Source organism: Epinephelus lanceolatus, chromosome 15 (genome assembly GCF_041903045.1).
Source record: "Epinephelus lanceolatus isolate andai-2023 chromosome 15, ASM4190304v1, whole genome shotgun sequence".
NCBI classification, from domain to species: domain Eukaryota; kingdom Metazoa; phylum Chordata; class Actinopteri; order Perciformes; family Serranidae; genus Epinephelus; species Epinephelus lanceolatus.
The window spans coordinates 16,849,607-16,870,767 of record NC_135748.1 but is presented as its reverse complement, the minus strand read 5'-3'; the positions used below and the strand labels follow the sequence as shown (position 1 = coordinate 16,870,767).

The 21,161-nt window shown below is 42.6% G+C and overlaps 1 protein-coding gene across 1 annotated transcript in view; it reads right to left on the bottom strand.

The window, feature by feature from the left end:
* Positions 1–2,470: 2,470 nt before the first annotated feature.
* Positions 2,471–21,161, bottom strand: part of cnksr3 (cnksr family member 3) — a 36,746-nt gene continuing 18,055 nt past the window's right edge. Inside the window, exons 3-13 of the mRNA XM_033643162.2 lie at positions 17,356–17,558; positions 15,458–15,545; positions 11,771–11,812; positions 10,713–10,832; positions 10,468–10,527; positions 8,027–8,095; positions 7,743–7,889; positions 6,268–6,392; positions 5,654–5,841; positions 5,464–5,550; positions 2,471–3,776 (exon numbers count right to left, since the gene is read on the bottom strand). Of these exons, the coding sequence (XP_033499053.1) occupies positions 3,487–3,776; positions 5,464–5,550; positions 5,654–5,841; positions 6,268–6,392; positions 7,743–7,889; positions 8,027–8,095; positions 10,468–10,527; positions 10,713–10,832; positions 11,771–11,812; positions 15,458–15,545; positions 17,356–17,558 (1,419 nt within the window). The 3' untranslated portion in view covers positions 2,471–3,486. The remainder of the gene's footprint in view (positions 3,777–5,463; positions 5,551–5,653; positions 5,842–6,267; positions 6,393–7,742; positions 7,890–8,026; positions 8,096–10,467; positions 10,528–10,712; positions 10,833–11,770; positions 11,813–15,457; positions 15,546–17,355; positions 17,559–21,161) is intronic.

Genomic DNA, 21,161 nt, shown 5'->3' with positions numbered 1-21,161 from the left:
GTTTTGATTGAGCGTGCAGCAAACCGGATGCCACGCGTTTGTGTGCGGCTCTTAGAATAGAACTGCCGGGGAGGGTGGGGGGTATTGTGCAAGGCATTTAGTCATCGATCACGGCGTTAATGTGGGGAGTCACACCTCCTCGGGCCCTACATCCAAGACCAGAGGAGATACAGGGGGCCACGGATGAGGAGACGGAGGAACAGCAATCCTTGGGTGTCGTCATACTTTCGCAGTGGAATGTGGTTATTTATAGTTGGGAGTGTAGAAGAATCAGGATTTGTCATGACAGTGACATTTCTAAAGATGCTGCAGTGTGTGAAGGTGTCTTGGGGGTGGATGGCGAGGGACGGACACATTGGTGTGAGAGATAACAATGTCTTAAAAAAAACACAGGAATATAATTTAATAATAGGCTCTAATTTTATTTAGCATTCAGAGGGAGTGAGAAGGTTGGCACTGCTGCAACAAACACACCATGATTTATCTGTAGAGGTTTGATTAAGCTGAGATTACTCCATTTTAATACTTTAAGCACTGATCACAACCAGTTTTCAGACATATTTGAGAATCTATTAGGAATTATTGTTTTTTTATCTTTAATTCTTAGACTAAAGCAGGGCAGTGATACTTTGTGTAGGTGGAGATCACTTCTAACCCTGTTGTTGCAGTTCCTAAAGCTACAGGCACGAATCAGCTAAGATAACTTAATACCTTACCATTAAACAACTGATATACCATCACACTTGGATAGTAACTGTATGGTTTTTTACCCTACAGCTGTCACCATCTGTTTATCTCCATCTCTCTGTGTACCCTGTATGAGTCTCAGCCTGGTTGTCCATGGTGTATTTTCCCTGATCATAAAAACAGCCCACCCACTGACCCTGAATCCCGTGGCTTGTTTTAAAAAGATTCCACAGCCTGCTCACTGTCACTCCCCGTAGGAAAATCGGACCCACCCTGGTCTTATGTTTCCCATTTGACCTATAGACAACGCTGTGTGTGTATATGTGTGTGTGTGTGTGTGTGTGTGTGTGTGTGTGTGTGTGTGTGTGTGTGTGTGTGTGTGTGTGTGTGGGAGAGAGGGAGGAACTCACCGGTTGAGGAAGTCACTGCTAGAGTGCCAGTCGGGTATCTGCGATACATAAAGATTCATGTGTTAACGCATGTTGGAGATGGAGTGCTCTGGTGTAGCTGCTCTGAATGCTTCAGTTGGATTGAGATATGCTAACATAAATTTATCTAAATGACATGTGGGCTCATTTTAGGATATGATTTTAATTTTTTCCTTGTAGTAAACATCCAACATTTGACTTTATGTGGCAATACTTATGTATTAACTGTAAAACTGCAGCATCTTGTGTTGCAGGGAGCTAAATTATGAACATATTTAGTAGCATGTGGCCTTAAATCTTGCTCACAAACTTTTTTTTTGTTGCTAATTCTGTCATGGCAAACTTGAAGTTCTCCCCAGGATAAGAACAAAAAATAGAAATAGAGGACTAAACATTCACTGCATTCATGTCTCTGTCTGTGATTTATGATCAATTAACAACAACAAAAAAATATTCCACATGCATAATCTACCAATAATCCAGCCCATCATTCCCATGTGACCATTTGTGATGTGCAGGCATAACATGTTAGTGGTTAGCAAACTTAGCAGTGGGTTAAACAGAGTGCAGGTAGTATTTAGGCAGACCACAGGTTTTCAGAAAGTGCAAATTAGTGAGTACCGCAGGCGACTATAGCTTGGCAAGCTTGGGCAGAGCGAGACATGAGGAAGACAAAGTGGAGGAGAGATAAGCAAAGGGGCCCATCAGGTCTCCATCGGCAGATTCATGCTCAGAGAAAAACACAGGCAAAGAGGGGGAAAGAGGGTGAAAGAGGTGAGAGCGGTGTGTCGCTCTCAACAGCAGTCAGATCTTCAGTTCCAGGATGAGAGATGCTGATCCTCCCCCGGGCAGACACTTCTTCAAATCAATGAAAATGGTGGAAAGCTGTCAGGCAGAGTAATCCTAACCTGGCTTTTAAATGTTTAAAAGGCAACATATGTGCAGGAATAAGATCCCCTGATGGAAAAAAACCTGCTTTGACCATATGGCCGCCCAGCTGGAATTTAAAGTTCATCAAAGAGGGAAGTTGTTGCATAACCATCACCATCTGAGACACAGAAAAAAGGTAGCTTGACATTAGCTATCTTGTTTCCCCGCATGCTTACAAAGCAGGAGAGGGGTTCACCGCAAAGGTCAAAGCAGGTTAGAAAGCCAGCGGGCTCAATAGTTTGGTTCTGTATTCAGTGTAAGGTAATAATGACTGAAAATGCCTTTTACTGACAGATCGCTAAGATAACATATATCATTTTAGGTCTGTAAACTGATACTAGAACAGCATAGCTCAGAATAAAATAAAATCCCACATGCTTAACAGTAATTCGACACCAGTAGTAAAATAAAGACAATACAAAAGATCACTGACATAAACTGCAATTTTTAATAAAACGCTATTCAAAACTTACAAAAGGCAGATAAAGCAACAACAGACACTTCTTCCCTGTGTTTTCTTAAATAATACTGTCATTCTGTCTCTTGTGATCTGTGAGCTAATAGAAGGCCATTCGACCAGTGTGTCCTAAAAGATTTGTTCTAAACACCGGCGTAAAAAAAACACGTATTACTGTCAACCAGCTGCATGTATAGGCCCTTTAGGTGGATAATTACAGAGTAAACTGAAACACAGGATACAAACCTTTACTGAAATAGAGTGCATAGCTGTAAAACCAGCACAAATATTTGCTAGTGACAAGATATAAACATCCTTTTTACCAACCAATGCAGCATTGTCAACTAAAGTGACTGTAAAAATCTCTCCGGAGTTTATGCATAGCTTACAAGAGGCAACCTTTGGTAGAGGGTGATGTAACTAACGGATCACAAAAGTGTCATCTGAGAGAGAAAAGAAGTAATATGTAGAGTAAAAGCACAGTTTCACTGACAAAATATGCTGTGTTTTTATAACTTATTTATGCAATTGAAATCAAAATAAGCAAATAGCTGAAGTGATATCAGGCAAGTTTTTCTGAATTATTAAATAACGGTACCAGAGAGCATTTCAACTGAAACATGACATAGCTTAATATGTACAGAAGAGTCCAGAGACGGCACACGAAGGCCAAAGTGTCCTAAACCTGAACAAACTGTGTCTTCTTGAGGCAGAGATGGGACTTGTAGTCAGAGACGAGGAGGGTTGTGGGCAGTGTTAAAGGGGTGATGATGTAATGTAGTGAGTACTACAAAAGCAAGTTGGGTTGAGGAGTAGTAGTTGGTAGTAGTAGTAGTAACACCAGGGAAATATGGAGGCTGGGGGGGAGAGAGGAGTGTGAGAAAGCCCAAAGCTGCTAAAAAAACACAGCTGGACGTTAAAAATCAAAGGCACTGAGGAAGGACAAAAGACAGGAACAGGAAGCCCCGGACAGGAAGCGCATCATCAGTGAGTCAATAGCTTAAGCCGCGTGATCCAACTGACCAGTAGTGAGCGTTCTGCCGTTGCGCGCTTGGAGACGGGGCCTACGGGGGCCTTTTTCATGTCCTCCTGGTAGGGGATGGTAGCGCTGTTGTGGAGGTCTGAGTTGGAGTAGTAGCGGCTGCCCCTGATGTGGTCCACTCTGACGAGGTGACGTTCCCCTGCAGGCCTGTAGGGCGGAGACACTGAGGGCACCTCCTCTGCGATGGTGGGGATCCTCTCATTGCTAAGGTATCTGTACAGGAGGTCTTCACCTGAGGCAGAGAGACAAAGAGACGTCAGCTTATCAACAGCATTAAGGTGGATTTATACTTATATGCAGACCCTGTGATGTAGCCTACACAAGTGGCCTATGCCGTTGTGAGCATTTTTACTTGTGCGGAGGTGTATCTGTGTCACTCTGCATTTACACCTCCAAAACAATAGTCAGCAGCAGGGTTTCTGTGAAGTGCTGTAAACACAAGTACACAAATCAGCTTCATCATAACGCGCATGATTCACAGACAAACACTTGTCTTTAATCTGGACACATTTTCCCCACAAATACAACATGCTAATGTCATTAGCACAAGCCTATGGCATTTTACACAGTATAAATTAGCCTAACAGCTAGCAGACATTTCCTCTACTCATGAAACCAGGGACAACAGCAACATGTAACAAAGGCAATATTACAAATTTCGGTTCCATTACAGCTCACAAGATTCACAAACAAAACAACTGACTTATACTAAACACGCTTTCGAAACAAATACAACATGCTAATGTTATTAGCACAAGCCTATGGCATTTTACATTGTATAAATTAGCCTAGCCACTGGCGAAGATTTCCTCTACTCATAGAGTAGGCATAGGTTCTACGTCGATGCAGAGCCTACGCCATAGGTATGGCATTGGTTTGACGCAGAAGTATTAATCCCGCTTTAAAAGGGAGGCACTGAGTATCAATAAATAAAATTGACATACAAAAAATGACATGATATTAGGAAAAGTTGTAAATTTGTTGATCTCAGAGCTTTTGAGACTTGTCCTATCAGTAAACAACAACAACCAGCAGTCAATAAGTGCTTCTAGCACCTCATGCCTTCAATTTGAATAATAATTCAGAATCAAGCATGCCTGTCCATTCTAGAGCTGCAACAATTAGTTGATCAATCCGTTGGTGAATCCACAGAACTCAACTGGCAACTATTTTGATACCTGAATAATCATTGAAGTCATTTTTTTTGCTGGTTTCATACTTCTTAAATGTGAGAATTTGATGCTTTTCTTTACTTAAACGTCAATAAGCTATGGATTTTGTTGGTCAGATGTAACATTTGAAGACGTCACCTTGGGCTCTGGGAAACTACACAGGGCATATTTCACTATTTTCTGATATTTTATAAATAAAACTGATAGATCAATTAAGAAAATAATGGGCAGATTAATCGACATTGAAAATACTTGTTAGTTGCAGCCCTAGTCCATTCAGTATGGGGCTGGAGAAAGCAGACAGTTAGCTTATCATAAAGACTGAAAAATGGGAAAAAGCTAGCCATAAATAATGTATGCTTTAATAATTAAAGCATATTTTAAAAAATATCTTTCGTGAGATCATATAATTGATGCAAGTGATAGTCAAGGAGGTCCTTAAGACCGACTACTAAAATATAGATCTTTTTAAGTCTTTGAATAGTTGCAAATTTACCTTTATTGGGGGTTACGTAATAATCTTGATTCTACCCTAATATTGTTCCTCTAATATTCACTCTCGACAACATTCATGTGCTCAAATGTCACTTGTGAGACAGCTGATGCACAGTGCAGTGTGCTCAAAATTTGTATGAACCATGAGTATGCCTGTCAAAACATACAGACGTAATCCTTCAGCTGAGTTTCAAACATGAATCTTGGAATAACAGGGGTTTAACCTGGAAGTGAAAGCATGTGTGTACATACCTTTCCTTCCCTGTGTCCAGGGCTTAGCATATGGATCAACAATTCCAACACAGGTGTCCACTGGCATGGAGAGGGGCCGCGGCTTCCCTAGAGGCAAGAGTTTAATATTTATCAGTTGCATTGTTTTAGGATCATACTTTTTCTATAACCGTGGGTGGAATGTTTACAAGATGAATGATAAAGTACTGACCACGCGAGGACTTGTGCTCCCTCATTCTGGGCTGTATCACGTTGGCCTCGATGGGACAGCCCACGCTAAGCTTGTCATAATCTGCGATGGTGCAGCGTCTTCTGCTCTCCTGGTCCAGATAGGAGTTGGGTGACTCAGAGCCCTTTGGTCTTTTACTAATGCTGCAGAAGGAGTCTGTCCTCCCCTCACTGCGTGGAGAAACAGATGCTCATTTATTTATTACAACACAACATCCCACTACAGTTTACAGTACATTAGTATGATTAGTAAGAAAACAATGTTGTGTAACTCTAATTCCAATGAAATAAATAGGACAAAGCTACAAACTTTGTATTAAAATTCAGTCTCTAGCATTTTATGAGTGAATGTGACCACGTTCTGTCAACTTCCTGGAGGTGGAAGATGAAAAAGTCGTTGCATAAGGATTGTGGTGGGACTGGTGGGAGCAGAGTGGGCTGAAGACATGCAGAACAGAATGTGCAGTAGGAGGGGAGGGGAGGGAGGTTAGGCGGTCACGAGTCGGGGACACACTCATTATTATCCTTTTAGAACTTGTTGAATGAAGCTAAACTTCAGGAAATAAAAAGCTTGGCAGATATAACGGGACAGCTCACCGTGGGGTGTATGGCATTGGAGGAGGAGGGGGGATGTACAAGTCCAGGATAGCCGGCTTCTCCTTTTTGGTTGATCCGTTAGCTGAGCCGCAAGGAGACTGGGCTCTGATCAAGGAGGAATTATTCTGAAAAAATACAGCACAGGAGATCAATATCGGTTTACTGCTGACAACAAATTAAGTCATCGCTTTCTGCTGCTAAAGACTAAATATGACTTGCTGGCAGCTGGGAGGAGTTTACCACAAGTGGTAAGACATTTAAGTGCTTATGTGTGTCTCCCCGCGTATAAACCTTCTTGTTTGAGGTATGGAAAGATTGTAAGTGAAGTCCAAAATAGCCCGCGAGACATGTACTTAAAACTGTACTCATTTACCACAGTTATGTTTCCCAACACTCAACAATATTGCGCCCTTGACTAGACGTACGACTCTTGCTCGCTGCCATTCTCATCAGACCTAAATGATATGTTTGATGATACTGTGTAGTAGACGTGATATATTAATAACAAACTTAACATCCGATTTGGGATCTCATGAATCATTTCCCCTTTTCCTTTTGCAAATAGCTCCCATGTGTACAAATTATACAGTATCACAAAGGCAGTGTCGTTCACCCCTGAATCAGGGTGTATGATTTGTCTTTGTTTTGCCCTCTGGAGCCGTATTATCTCAGATAAACTCAGATGTCTAACACTGATACCCCTGACTACTTGTTAAAACAAGATGCTGCTGATGATGTTGACATTGGCCACCTTTGTGTTGAGAGGCTCTTTTGTTGTTTCGAGAAACCCACTCTTATCTGATATCTTCTCATCTTGCCTTCTCAGGCTATAAAACAGCCTCTGCGTGATGAGACAATACCAGAGCCTGAAATTTGGTAGTCTTAGTTTACAACAAGCGTATTGTCTCCCTGTCTGTTAAAGGGGACTCAGGTGCAGAGATGTGTTTAAAAGCTAAGTTAAGCCTAATGTGGTCACATGAGGGAGAACAGCAAATTGGATTACAGTCACATAACCTTATTAGCACAATATTTATCGGCGACCCTTGACCTTTCTTTGAACAGTGCACATTTAGGCTGTTTGCTCTTTAAAGAAAAAAAGAGGGTGAACCCAAATAACATGCATTAAGTCCCATTGTCCTCTTTTGATGGCAACATCTGGCCAATTTCATTCTAATAGACCAGATACAATCTAACCAGACTCCAACACTGTCGGCTGGCAGCTTTATCTCTTAAGACCGAATGACATCATGGGACTTTGTTTGCTTCTGATGTTGTGCATGAAGAAAAACTCAATGCTGTATTCAATTCAGCCGGCAGCACTTTCAGGGTGGCTCTGTGACACTTGTCTGAACTTGTCGTTTCAAAACCAACTCCCTAAAAAGCTGATAATTGGTTGACAATGACTAGACGTGCAGGCTTTTGTTGATCTTCCATAATGAAAGGAGGATGTGTGTGAACTGTGTGTGTGCATGTACCTGTGGTACTGGGGGCTTCCAGCGCATGTTCTTGAGCGGGGCGGGGGTGAAACCTGTTGTGCCTGTGGGCCTCTTCTTGAGGAGTAGAACAACACCTTTGGGGTCCTCCCTCAGTTTGACAACCAGGTTTTTCAGCTGCCAGCCAACCTGATTCAAAGGATGAGAACAAACAAAAAAAAGACAACCTCCATTAATATTACATTGACATTTATAGTATGTACTCAAATTAACAATATGTATGGTCAAATATGTTGATAACAGCAGTAAAAAAATAAGGTTCCTACCACTGTCTGCTGGTTGACCTGGATCACCTCATCACCAGCATGGATCTTCCTGGTCAGGTCTGCAGGTGACTAAAGCACAAACAAAGTAAAGGTCAAAGCTTGATCAACCACTTTAAAGGAAAAGTGGGGTTGTATCAACTACTTATCCACGGTCAGTGTATTACTTATAGTAGATGCTAGTCAGCACACTCCCAGTTTGGAGAAGCAGGCTGGAGTACCTCCAAGGAAACTAAGTAATGTAATGCTTTGGACAGGGGCAGCTGCAAAACATATATTAGCCACCTAAAAATAATCAATTATCAGTTGAAGTATACGCTTTATTCGGAATATTTTCATGTCTTTATCGTCTTGAGGCATCCCTTTCCGACAGGGAACTGAAGCTGTGACATTCATCTATGCTCTCTTCAGAGCCACCAAACTCCATTGAAAACAACTGTAATTTTACTTCGCAGGACACGGGAGTTGTTTGTCTAAGGCTCTCGATCAGTTGGTTCGTTTGTGTTATTGTGTGACTTTGGTAAATCCAAACTAACCCTTTAAAACACCAAAGTCACACAATGACACACACAAACAAATCCACTGAGGCAGTGCTAGACCAGTAATTTCCCTGTTCTGCAAGATTAAATTACTGTTTTTGTCAATGGAGTCTGGTGGCTTTGAAGAGAGCGAAGATAATGGCTTCAGTTCTCTTTTGAAAATCTCTGTCTGACGGAAAGGTAAAGCTGTGAAAATTCTCAATATAGTAAGCACTTAAACTGATATTGATCTTTTTAGGTGGACAAAATATGTTTTGCTGCTGCCCCCCTTCACAGCAATACACTGCTTAGTTTCCGTGGCAGTACTCCTGCCTGCTTCTCCAAACTGGGGGCATGCTGACCACCATCTACTGTATGTATTCACTGATTATGGATAAGTACCTCATACAACCCCACTTCAAGAAAATCAGAACTATCCCTTTAATAAAACATTAGCATTTGTGGCTAACACCTATTTTAACTAATTACAAAACCTTTTTGAAAGTAGAGCTACTTTAGTGCCCATCCTGCTTTTGAAAATCTCTATTCAAGAGTAAACATCTGATGAACAAACACTCTGAGTTCAAATCGTGAGAAAACACAAAGACTTTTGGCGTGTATGAATATCAGTTGAATTGTTTTTCCTGTCACACAGATGTCAAACGGGATTCACTAGTCATTATTGCTGATGATTCAGGTCCTGATTCACACATAAGGACCGGAGGCGTGAGGATCTAACCGTGGCAGTGATGCTGGTGTGTTAGTCACAGACTGGTTGTCTCAGTGTGGTGGTAAGGTAGGACTTCTTTTTGTGGAGGCTGTTTGTTTCTGCTCTCCAGTAATCGGTAAATGTCACAAACAATTCCCTTTGCAGATAAGCAGTTCTTAACTCCTTCAGATAAGTTGGTGTGTTCTCAGTGGAGGAGGAGGAGGAGGAGGAGGAGGAGGGGGAGGAGAACAAGCTGTTTTTTCAACCAATATCAGGAGCTCATTCTGAAGTGTGAAGTGCAGTAATATTGGAATTTCCAAGTTTGCCATATGGGACATATGGGTCATTCCATACTATTTCACAAAAGACCTTCCAGTTCATGTCTTGGATTTTCTTGAAGAAAAAAAAACTGTGTGAAAAGTTCTATTGAATTCATGTGATCTTAAATCCTCTAGCTATATTTTTGTCAGGAATTTTTGAAGTTTGGCTCTCAGAGCTAAATCCTTATTTTTACAATTCTTTGTTTTGCCTCTTTCACACATAGTTCCAGGTAAATTATTGGGATAACCTTTCAGGCACTACTGGTGATTTTGACTGTGTACACATGCACTACATTCAAGAGACTTGAACTGGGAAACGTTCTGAATTTCTAATGGGTTGGCATGACCCATATGACATATGATGTAAAGCAATCTAAATGGCCAACTGTTTCATTCTAGACTACAACCATTCTCTCTCACTACGATCTCAGAACCCACTGGCCATCATCTGACAACGATAAAGCCTCTGGGGGCGAGAGCCAATATTTCAGGCTGATCTAATGTAGCCAGCAGATATCCAAACCAAAATTTCCTTTTCTGTGAACCAACCATTTCAGTTAATCTTTATAAACAGACATATATATTAAAAAAAAAAAAATTATGCAAAGCTAAATCGTCGTCGGAAGCTATAGCAGATGGGTTCTGAGTTTGCATTTTGGCCATTGCCTTACGTCTCTCCACACAGACTGTTTTCCTGCGTTCAAATGTGATTAGTCAACATAGCTCGGACTTTAAACAGAAACCAGAACACTTCCGATAGCAAAATCTTGTTCCATTGCCTACAGATTCTGCATACATATAAAGAATCTGTTTATAGAGAATACTGTATTTTACTGGTTAGCATGAGCGTGGGAAGGGGCAAATGTATGCTTGTGGTCAGCATATTGTCAAACTTACATGTTCTGTGGTTCCCGTGATGACATGTAACCCATCGTAGGTAGACTTGATGTACATCCCCTAAGGCACAAAGAAAACCCACAAGATTTTCAGTACAAATAAAACATTCCCAGAGGGAGAGACATGTATGACCGAGATGTGAGGGTCACAATTTGATACACATTGCATGCATTCCTAGCCTGCAGTCCCAGGGGGCAGATATTGTGTTTAAGAGTCAAAAAAAAAAATCTCCCAGCATTCCTTACCAGACCCTCTCCCGGCTTGATATTGGTCAGCTGGACTTCCTCCAAGCAGGCCGACTGGCTCATCAGGGGGTCAGAGGTGGTTCTCACAGTCTGATCACAGATGTTGTTCAAAATCTTTGACTGAAGAGGTAAAGGCAAAAGAAAATTCATTAGTAAATAAAATAGGAAGCCAAAGACTAATACATTTCTCACAGTGATTATAAGCATTGTGCTTAATACTCTAATGGTGTATTTAATAACCACTGTGTGTTGAACAAGTTGGAACAAGTCAGGTTACACTGCTACTCGTGACACTCATGACGCATAGACTTTATTTTTCATCAGTTAGTGGCCTTACTCCCTGTGTACATGCCTTTGTGTGTGTATAATGCTCATGTTCAGTGCAAGGCTTAATGGGCTAAAAGGGACCATTAGTGTGCTATTAACTGAACATAGCAGTGCACACACACAACACTAAAATCAGTCCTGTGCATGCCAGCCTTCCTCTTGCTCTGTCCCTTGCTTGTTTAAGGACAAAAACTGTCATTTGTCATCATTAGAGGGGGTCTTTTCTATGAAGTGTCCTCTCAGGCACATGCATTTTGTTTTGAACACATGCTGTACACTTTATGTGGAGCTGAGCATCCGACAAAGAAACGGTCAGAGAGGGACTTGGCTCTAATGTTGACTTCGTTTGGGTTTTCTGAGAGAGTGAGAGAGAGAGAGAGAGAGAGAGAGAGAGAGAGAGAGAGAAAGAGAGAGAGAGAGAGAGAGACAGACAGAGTGCTAGAGGAAGCCCAGTATTAGCCCAAGGGGTCTGGAGAGTGTCAGCAACAGGAAACATTGATTGATGGCTGGGGCGTATTAGAGCCGCCTCCTCTGCTGGCATTCCTATAGACGGGTCTGCTCCATTCACCCACAAAGCGGACCTTGCTACCGAGAGCATGTCACACAATCTCTTTGTATAAAGACAAATACCCAAACGATCTAGCAGACCTTTTCCCCCCCCGTATGGGAACTTCAGGGTCTCGTTTAGTTTATATTAGGTGAAACAAAGAGGAGAGATACAGTATACTTACAACTTCCAGGATCTTCTCTTCCATCTCGTAAACACTGCAGTCCTGTTACAAAGAAGACAGTGATGACAGATTAGGCTTGTGAGCAGTAAACAACAGGGAAGAGGAAGACGTTAGTCAATGGCTTGAGAAGCAGAAAAAGTATAGGGGTTGGGTAAATACGATATAATCAGCATTCCAGATATAGAGCTGAGAAAAATGGAGAACAGCCTCAAATAAACAGCTTTTAGGCTCAAATTACCTCTCTGCCTAAATTCTGGGGAAGCTATAATTGTATAATGCGCAGTGTGGTTCAGGACTATATTGGAACGTAAATACCATACTAACACTCACACAGCAAAAATGTGCAGATGACATGGTGGGAAACAATTGGCGAAAACATGTAATGATGTTCAGAAAGCCCTCATCCAAAAAGAGCTTTGGTTTTCTGCAAACACTTGAATGCATCACTGCTTTCCACAGTTAAAAAAGTGGGTGGGCCAGTGATAGCAGGGGTTCTTGAACTCAAATAAGACACAGTAGCGGTGATCTTGGTTGTTTGGGGGAAGGAACCGGTGATAAAATCTGCAAAGTCAGCTGAGAGACCAGCGTCCCCTCCAAGTGTCTCAACACAGCCCTCATAGACTGCAGCTGGAGTGGCCACAGCTGAGGCAACAGCCTCCCCTGACAACTGTGTTGTTAGTGGTGAAAGGGCCCCTAGTAAGGTTCGGGGGGGGGGGGGGGGGGGGGGGGGTTCACAGTGCATGCGGGGGGCCCCTGCCTGTTTATGAAATTGTCTCTATGTTGGGAATGCCCCAAGGGAAGCCATCCATCAAAACACAGGTGAGATGCTTCTGTCAAAACTAGAGAGCACAGCAGATCTACCTCAACAAGTCTCCTCTTTCTCCGGAGTCCCAACAAGCCGTTGTCAATGCATCATAAAGGGATACTGGTGCTGTGGCCCTCACAGTATTAGTGACATGCATGGGCATGTGCCATGTACAAAGCCAGCTCTGTTGCTCTTTGTAAATCCATTGTGCAGACAGCGAATGGGGGTCGAGCAAGTTTTTCCATATTTCCATAGCTTGCACATTCCAAAGGGCTAAAGGGGAGCGTCTGTTTTCACATGCACATAGCTCGGCATACTGTTAATTTGTTTGCATTGACAGGATTTGCACGACTGTCTGTGGCCGTGAGCGATGGCTTCACGTTAAAGCAGGGTTCCTCCTAGGCTCCCTAAATAAGACGTGTTCGAGTGCCTGCGTAAAGGGCTAAGCTAATTTGGAAAAGTAATACACATTTGACTTTGCCTCATCTCCCTTACTTAAGGGGAAAAAATGAAAAGCCAATGTAAACATTAAGTAGGAAAAAACAATTATAATAGGTTTCATTTGAAATATATTGGTCCCAAATGTATGTTTTCCTACAATGTATTTTCTGAATTCAGCCAAGAACTTATGGTGGTTTCTAAAAGAATTTGTCTATCCTTGCGTAAACACGCGTCTACATATTTCTTTTAGAGACTGGCCCGTGTTTGGATGCCTACACTGTTGACTGAGCCAAGAGGAATGAGCTAAAAATACATATTTTGATGTTTAGAGGTCGTGAAACAAAACAGTATCATTATGTGCTGGAGACAAGGCCTGGCACATCTCCGATCAAGCTTTGACATTTATGAAACATTTTTCTTGTTTCACAGTAGAGTACCATCGAATCATGTGAATACAATATCACACATAATCCCTCTAAGATCGCTCCGTGATATCCAAATGAATCCCATATCTTTGTCAAAACCAAAGTCTTTCTCGTAGACAGGAGCCAGATCGTAACTAAGCGCTGAGAGAGGCTGAGGGACAATTCCCTGGGTGTACTGATCCCTCACGTTATGGACTTGATCCCACAGCCGGTGTGGATCAGATGACTCTCTCTGTGTGCTGCTCTCTGGGCCTTTGATCTGCCACCGGAGCAGATTTGCATGGTCGAGCAATGAAGTGGCTGAGAGAGAGGAGTGCTGGCACAGTGCAGGAACCCGGAGCGTAGCTGCCTTTACACAGGAGTGAAATAAAGACCTGACCTTCTGACATCCTATTATTCATAAGGTATTAACATATGATAGATACATTTGTTTAGTCTTTGGCCTGCATGATGAAATCTCTGTTTTTCTGATAAAAACAGAGACCTTTAATTTCATATCTGCGCCAACAATCCAGGAGTGGGAAGCACAGATAAAAGAGACGGGGGATTGATGAAAAATGTCTTCTTTGAAAGAGAATGACCTCCACTCTGACGGGTCAGCCAAGATGGGTGATGCGTTCACAGTTTTATGGCCATGTCCCATTGTGTGTGTACACACAGGCTCCATTCAGGCAGAACACATAAATTGTGTGATCTGAAAAGCCCTAATTCTTGGCTGAAGTTCATGAACGAGCCGGGCAAACCTCACACCATCCTCCCCCATCATAAAACTAATCACTGTGGCAGTGTCCTGTGCAACCTTTTTTATTAACCAGTGGCTCATACTCTGGCCTACATGTTATGAATAACAAAGGGAGTCTCAATGGTCCAGAAAAATGAGAAAGGAAGCCAAGAGTCTATCTGTCAGCTTAGATACTTAAATGGTTTGATGAGTTGGAAGTGAGACTCCTCATGAGTGTTTCTGTTACATGCATTGCTGTGAGCTGATTAAAAACAGAGGACCAATCTGATTCTACACCATAACCTCCCCACTTCACATGGCAGTGTGGGAAATGTATACCCCCCGACTTCTCCTGGATGGCCATGACCGAGACACCCACAGTAAATCACCAGAGGTGCTGAAATCCCCGACTCTGGCAAGGAAATAGGCACTCTGGGAAAGGAATTTATTTTGATGCAATAACCCTCTAAAAATGACACCTGCAGTCTCAGCAGCCACTTTCACTGGCAGTGTAAAATAAGTCGCTTACCGGGCCATGCTTAAGTCAAACCCTTTAGGGAGAACAAATTGTGCATACAGGCTAATGGCTTTGATAGAAGAACAGGCCACTCACCAGCTCCCTTTGTTTAAGACATATGTATGACCAAATCTTTGCTGGTTGCATGACACTGTCAGAAGTAGACACCCAATTGTATCATGATGCAATGGCAGAGCAATGCTCTTCAGAAAGTTGTGAAATATAGTGAATGTAGGCTGATGCTCTGTTTTAAGCGTTAGCCATCTATCTGGCAGTCAGATGGACCACCTCCTCATCCCCTGCGTTAAACCTACATGCAGGAAGCGCTTTCAGACAGTTTGCTCTCCCACTGCGAGCATCTTGGAGAAGTAAAAACAGGAACCACATGGCTGAAGGAGTATGGCAGCCTGGGGAATGTTGGCAGTCGCCTTTTAAAACAGCGCCAGCGGGTTTTATGAAAGTGGAAACACAAAAGCGACGGTTACCATTAAACGTCCCCGCACTAAAGGGGGTCTCCTCATTAGCCAGCATGGGGAGGAAAAGATCCCAAGAAAAACATCAGCATTTGCAATAATGTGCTCAGACTGCTGGCTTCAGGCTTGTGTCATGGCTGCCAGACCACATTTCCCATAACTCTCCTCTCCTACACTTTATCTTGCGTGTCTGTGCCCCCGGGCTATGCGCTCAGTGGAAAAACCTATTGTGTGTGTGTATGTCTGTGTGTGTTTCCCAGGGGCTATAGCTACACGTGTGCTGTTGAGCTAATTAGCGTGCAGACCTGTTGAACTGTGGTGGTGAGCTCCAGGCACAGCTGAATGATCTTGTTCTTGGTGGCTGTGAAGTCACTGATCCCTGTAAGAGGCGTCCTGCAAACAGACAAAGAAGGAAAGGGAGAATATTAGGAACCAGTGATGGACAGCAGAGTCAAGTTGAGCTTAGGTTACTCGTTGAAGCTGCATGACCGCATTAAAATGTTTGATATTAACCGCCAAAATGTCTAGTAAAAATGACCTGAGACAGAAACACAGAATCTGCACTCAGCGGCAAATCTATTAGACACACCTTTAAAATCTAATGCAATCCAATGCAACAGCTCAGTCATTAAATCTACCTTCACACAGACAATACTGTTCAGATTTGAATGACGCTGTCAGAAAGGTATTCATTTAACCCTGTTTTTATTACTGACTGTAGTTTGCATTGGTGTTTAAATTAATTACATTAAACTGAGAGGTGTTTCCGAGGGAGGACAAACATTGGAAACACATTTCAATATAATGCAGTCCTGTATAACACCGTCACTAACTATGACTTCAGTAATAAACATATAATTGAATTAACACCTCTTGGAAAGTTTCAACAAAACAGGCCATTATAAGCATCATTAACAAAGAATATGTGGCAGAGGTGTTGCACTGGATTGCATTAGACTGTATATATGTACCTAATAAAGTGGCAAGGCAGCATGTGTCTCAAGTGATTTACTGTGGAATCAGCTGGAAGCTGCTAACGCTACACTTCATAATAGACTCAGTGAACCTTGCTCTGATTGCTGTGTTTGGGTGACTGGCCACAGAAAGACTTGGTTGTCAGTCAAGAATGTCACCGCTCTGGCGCCATTTTATCTTCTTTTGTGTCTCTTTCCCCCTGACTCCATCTAAAACATATGCTTATGTACTACAGAATAGCTACCCAAACATCAGCCCCCAACCCCCTATGCATTTATTTTTTAAAAATATGTCAGTGTGGGTCATTATATCCAGTTGTTCACAAAACGAAACCCATATCTTACCCCATGTACCCCATATCTTATATGTATCATCACACACTAAATCAGAGCTTTTGTGTCTTTCGACAGCACAAATATCTCAGTGAAAATGATCTAACTGCTTTAACATTGACAATTACTAAACTAAGATGAAAAATATACACAGTAGTAGCACATAATGACTTTAAAAACTAAATTTCAAAGTCAAAACATGTAATTTTTGCACAGCACTTCTAAACACTGTTACACTGCTCTCTCATCTCAACATCACAACTACCATTTAAATCGTGACGTCATCTTACCCTCTTTAGCCGAGCATGCCACAAAAAGAGAAGCTTAATTTCAGCCAGCTAACACTTAATCCTGGCAACCTGCTTAATATGCTCTGCTTTTATGGTGTGATGTGGAGCAGGTCACCAGGAGAACACAGGGGACTCTGCCAGCTCCGGTCTTAAAGCTTGCAAGGGGGTTGCACTTCTGCTCTAAAGCTGTATACAGTGTTGATATGGCCATCAGCATGGATATAGTAACGTTGTGAAGATGTCTTTTAATGCCAAAGATGAATGCATGTATCTGCTTGACCGTCATATCCATAGACGTTATATTTCCCGTGCTCCATAATACAATATGACCCTGCACTATGACAGAGGAGGTCACAAACTCAATCCATTCATAGCCCATAGGTGTCCATCAAGGGCCAAAAACATTTTAAATAAGTCCCATGTTTCTCCTCAAGGTTTTGTCATATGAAACTATTCTGTTAACTTCGACACTAAGTAAGGAGAACAACTAAAGTTACTCTGTATTTGTGCAGCTAGTTTAAGCAGAAGTCTTACGACAGCCCTTCTGTTATCTGGTCTGACTCAGAGTGCACAGGTAATTGGTGGTTAAAAAAAAAAAGTTATTACCTGTCGAGCCAAGCCAGGAGGCTCTTGGCAGCGCCGATCAGCTCCACCACAGAGGTGAGGAAGTCGTTGGGTGGCTTGCGCGACATGCTCCCATCATACGCGGGGCTTTTCCTGCGGTCAGACGTGGCCATGTGCAGACTGTTGGTGGCAGCTCTCATCCTCACAACCAGATTCTTCAAGTTGTCCGTCTCTACCCCATAGTTCTGAAACGGAAAATCAATACAGCATTTTAACTAGGTCAGACACAAATGGAGAAAGCACACACTCATGATTGAAGCTGAAATAATATTTATTGCCAATAAAACTCCAGATCAAAGCAAACAATCCTTCGACACAGTCTAGACGTGGGAGGTTCAACAGTCTTATTCCCAGGACAACATGTTGTTTCCTGTACAATGGAGAGCTGTAATCACTTCTTTGACATATATCATTTAAGAAGACTTGTTTGTGAGGACAGCTCAGGCATGAAATTTTCCCTCCAGTCTGCAGGTTTGTTCCAGAGCGTGCAGGGAGAGTGTGCACGTGCCAGCACCTGATTCCTACCAAGCGGGGCAAAGTTTGCATTCTTGAGCCTGAGCTGTTTCCTGCTTTTGCATTCCTCCGATTTATAGGTTATTCACATGCACAAAGCGGCCGAGCTCTGCGTCTTCAAGGGTCACAAGGTACACTACAGATCAGCTATGCACTAAACCACCGTAGGGTGATGAGCTACAAAAGCGTGCCCATTTTTTTCTGGCAGGGTAAAGTGACACTGCGCCTGAGCACTTGTCAAATATTTATAAGAGCTTTGTTTTAAAGTCTTTGCGATGTTTTGACTGAATAAATAGGCTTGGGAATAATGTGTTGATTAAAGGTAAGCAGGGAAAGGGTGGCCTGGCTCCTGTCCTGGTAAATATCAGCTTACATGGTGTTGCATTGCTGCCAGCAGTGCTGCTGTATGTGTGATGTGCCAGTAGCTAAATATGCTTAGCAAGGAGTAACACAGCACGTGATTGGGGAAACAAGTGGGATCTGCAAGTGGTTAGTGTCTCCGTCTATTCTGCTGCCTCGCTCCAACATGAGCTCAAAAAAACATACAAATCATTCCAGTTGTGTCACTCGAGGAATCACTGGAAAAATTGGACTAGTTAAACAGTAGCTGTAGGCAGCCTTACTCACTGCACAATTGACATGAAATGAATTGTTAAAACATCATAAAAGATAAGAAAACATACTTAGTGAATATATGGGGGGAAAGGGAAATAAATCATTTAATGGTTTGGTTTCTCATTCAGTCATCCACACAGTGAAAGTAGAACTGTAGCACAAAGGCAGTGCGAGTGTTTTCTAGATCAAACGTCTCCTGGCTTTTTCATTAGCAGGCTAATCACACAGTCACAGCAGTTCTAACTGGCCCACAGATGTCCAGCGAGCTTTTGTCCCACACTGCCAGCTAAACTAAAAACCACGTCTGAGCGAAAATCTGTGCTTCCAGTCAAATGCAATTTTTCATTCCCATAACAACAGTTTAAGCCAAATTTACATTTCTTCGGTGCCTTTTTATAGACATTCAGTTAATCTAGAATAAAGATGGCAGAGGCTTTTTTGTGTAGACCCTAGTTGGGGCTCTTTGAAGAGACTATATACTGGTATAAGTGTCCTCGGGAGAAATGGAGAATGGCTATCATAACACAGCACTTCCTGCCCTCGCTGCGGGCATTACATGGATCTGACTTGACTATAAAAGATACAAATGTCTGAAGCCTAGAGTGTGTGCATGTTTGTGTCTGTTGCTACAATGTGCCATGGCTGCTGAAGACTGCTAATTTGTGCATGATTATCATGTGATGCTGGTCTTGATTGGGTCGCTGGGGTCTGAGAACAAATAAAGAAGTGCTGGGTTTCAACATCGCCTCTGCAGAAGCCATCACAGCTCAGAGAAGTCCGGTAAAATTAATTTAAACGTTCTCTCTTTGTCCCTAGACAGCAGTTTGCTCTTGATAGCTTAGAGGGGGAGGAGGAGCATGAGTATTGATATTTCCTAAAGGGTTTTATGTTAGGTCATTGATCATCATGATATAGGTTTGAACCTGCTGACAGGACAGCTCAGGTCCCTGAAATATGAAAATCTCTATTATGTCTGTACATGCTTTTACATTTAAAGTTCAAGAGCAAAGCCTTGCAGCAGAGTGTCTCAAGGATGAATGTGGCTGCAGCAACAGGAAGTGTCAGACCTAACAGTAAACAAAAAGACAGAAAGTCTGGGGAGAGTGTGAGAGCTTGTGGGGGTTTTGGGTGCTGGTGGCCTGCGTTCCTGTTGGTAGCAGTGACCTTGACTCAGTTAAAGCTAATTGAATCGGGGCCTCACTTCCTCCCACGGGGTCTGTGGAAGGCCGAGGTCTCATTCTTAATAAGGAAACCCCTTACAGACAAAAGACATTTAGCCGGACTGCTACAGTGAGAGGTGAGAGGTTGCTCAGAGTCCAGCATTCCTGGTTTTAAGTTCCAAAGGACAGAAAAGGAGGGAATAAATACAGTGTGCCGAATACTCCATCACGCATGCAAACACACACACACACACACACACACACACACACACACACACAGGCACTCTCTTACAAACTAGCAGCACATTCTGAGAAGGATGATAAAGATCACATGCAAGGAAAAGGGTCTACTTAAAATAACAAAACCATGCTGAGGAAGCACTTTGTGGGCCAAATTTATGAAGCCGCTCAAGAGGAAAATGGCTTGAGATTTCACTGCCATGATGTCAAGGCTCTAGGGGTGAACAAAAATCTGGGCCTGATTACTATGATGGTATAAGAGGTTATGGACCACAGGATGGACCATATGGTACATATTCTGTGATGAGTAAATCTATCAAAACAAAAAAGGCAACCGTGGACTATATGTGTCGAGTGCTTCCAGGTGTCCACAGGTAAAGGAATACTGTTAACAGGTAAAGAACAGCTTGCCTAGCTTAGCTTTTTCTAAGGGCCCTGACACATCAAGCAGATGATCGGCCGTCGGTCAGTGTCAGGTTGTTGGTGAGCGTCTACTGCCCTAGGTTCTGCTGTGCGTCCTGCACCATGGAGAGTTATTACCTCTCACGCAGGCACAGAACATATGTGCTAGTTGGCCATTGGCTGTTGTCTTTGCGCTGTGTTCAAGTACAACTTTTGGGCTGAGACAAAGGCAACATGAGGCAACCAAACAGTTGACCTTCATTGCCACTAGTTCTTTGACGATGGTTTGGTGTGTCTGGGCCTTACCTTGCCCCAGTTAAATCTCTACAACTTGGTCCTCGAAGAATCTCCAGGAATAGATTTCGAGATTGTAGCTACAAGCTGCCATGTAAACTACTAGCTCAACATGTGACCCCCAACACAAAGGAGCCATGGAATGATGCATGCCAAATAACGACAGTTGTTTTCTAACCGCACACTAAATCGCACATGTGCTTGCTTCACACAGGCGACATGCACAGCTTCAGTGTGCTGAGGTGGCAGATGACTGATAAAGAAATCATTTCTTTTAGAGTCATGAAATGCATCAATCTTCAGCCATCTGACCCACAGCTTTCAGATCAGCATTGATGCAAAATGTCGCCTCATGTAGGATAGAGGAGAATGAACTTTTTTGTTTCTGCAGGGTAAAAATAACCATGCCCCGAACGATTAATGTAAAGCGTTTTAAGAGAGTATAAAGGCAGAAATGCTGACACTGATCAAAACACAGGGACCACAATCTGGGACGTTTATGGCACAGGAAGTGATAAAACTCCAAATCGATCCCATCTGCTGGAAACCTGGTTCTCTTTCAGT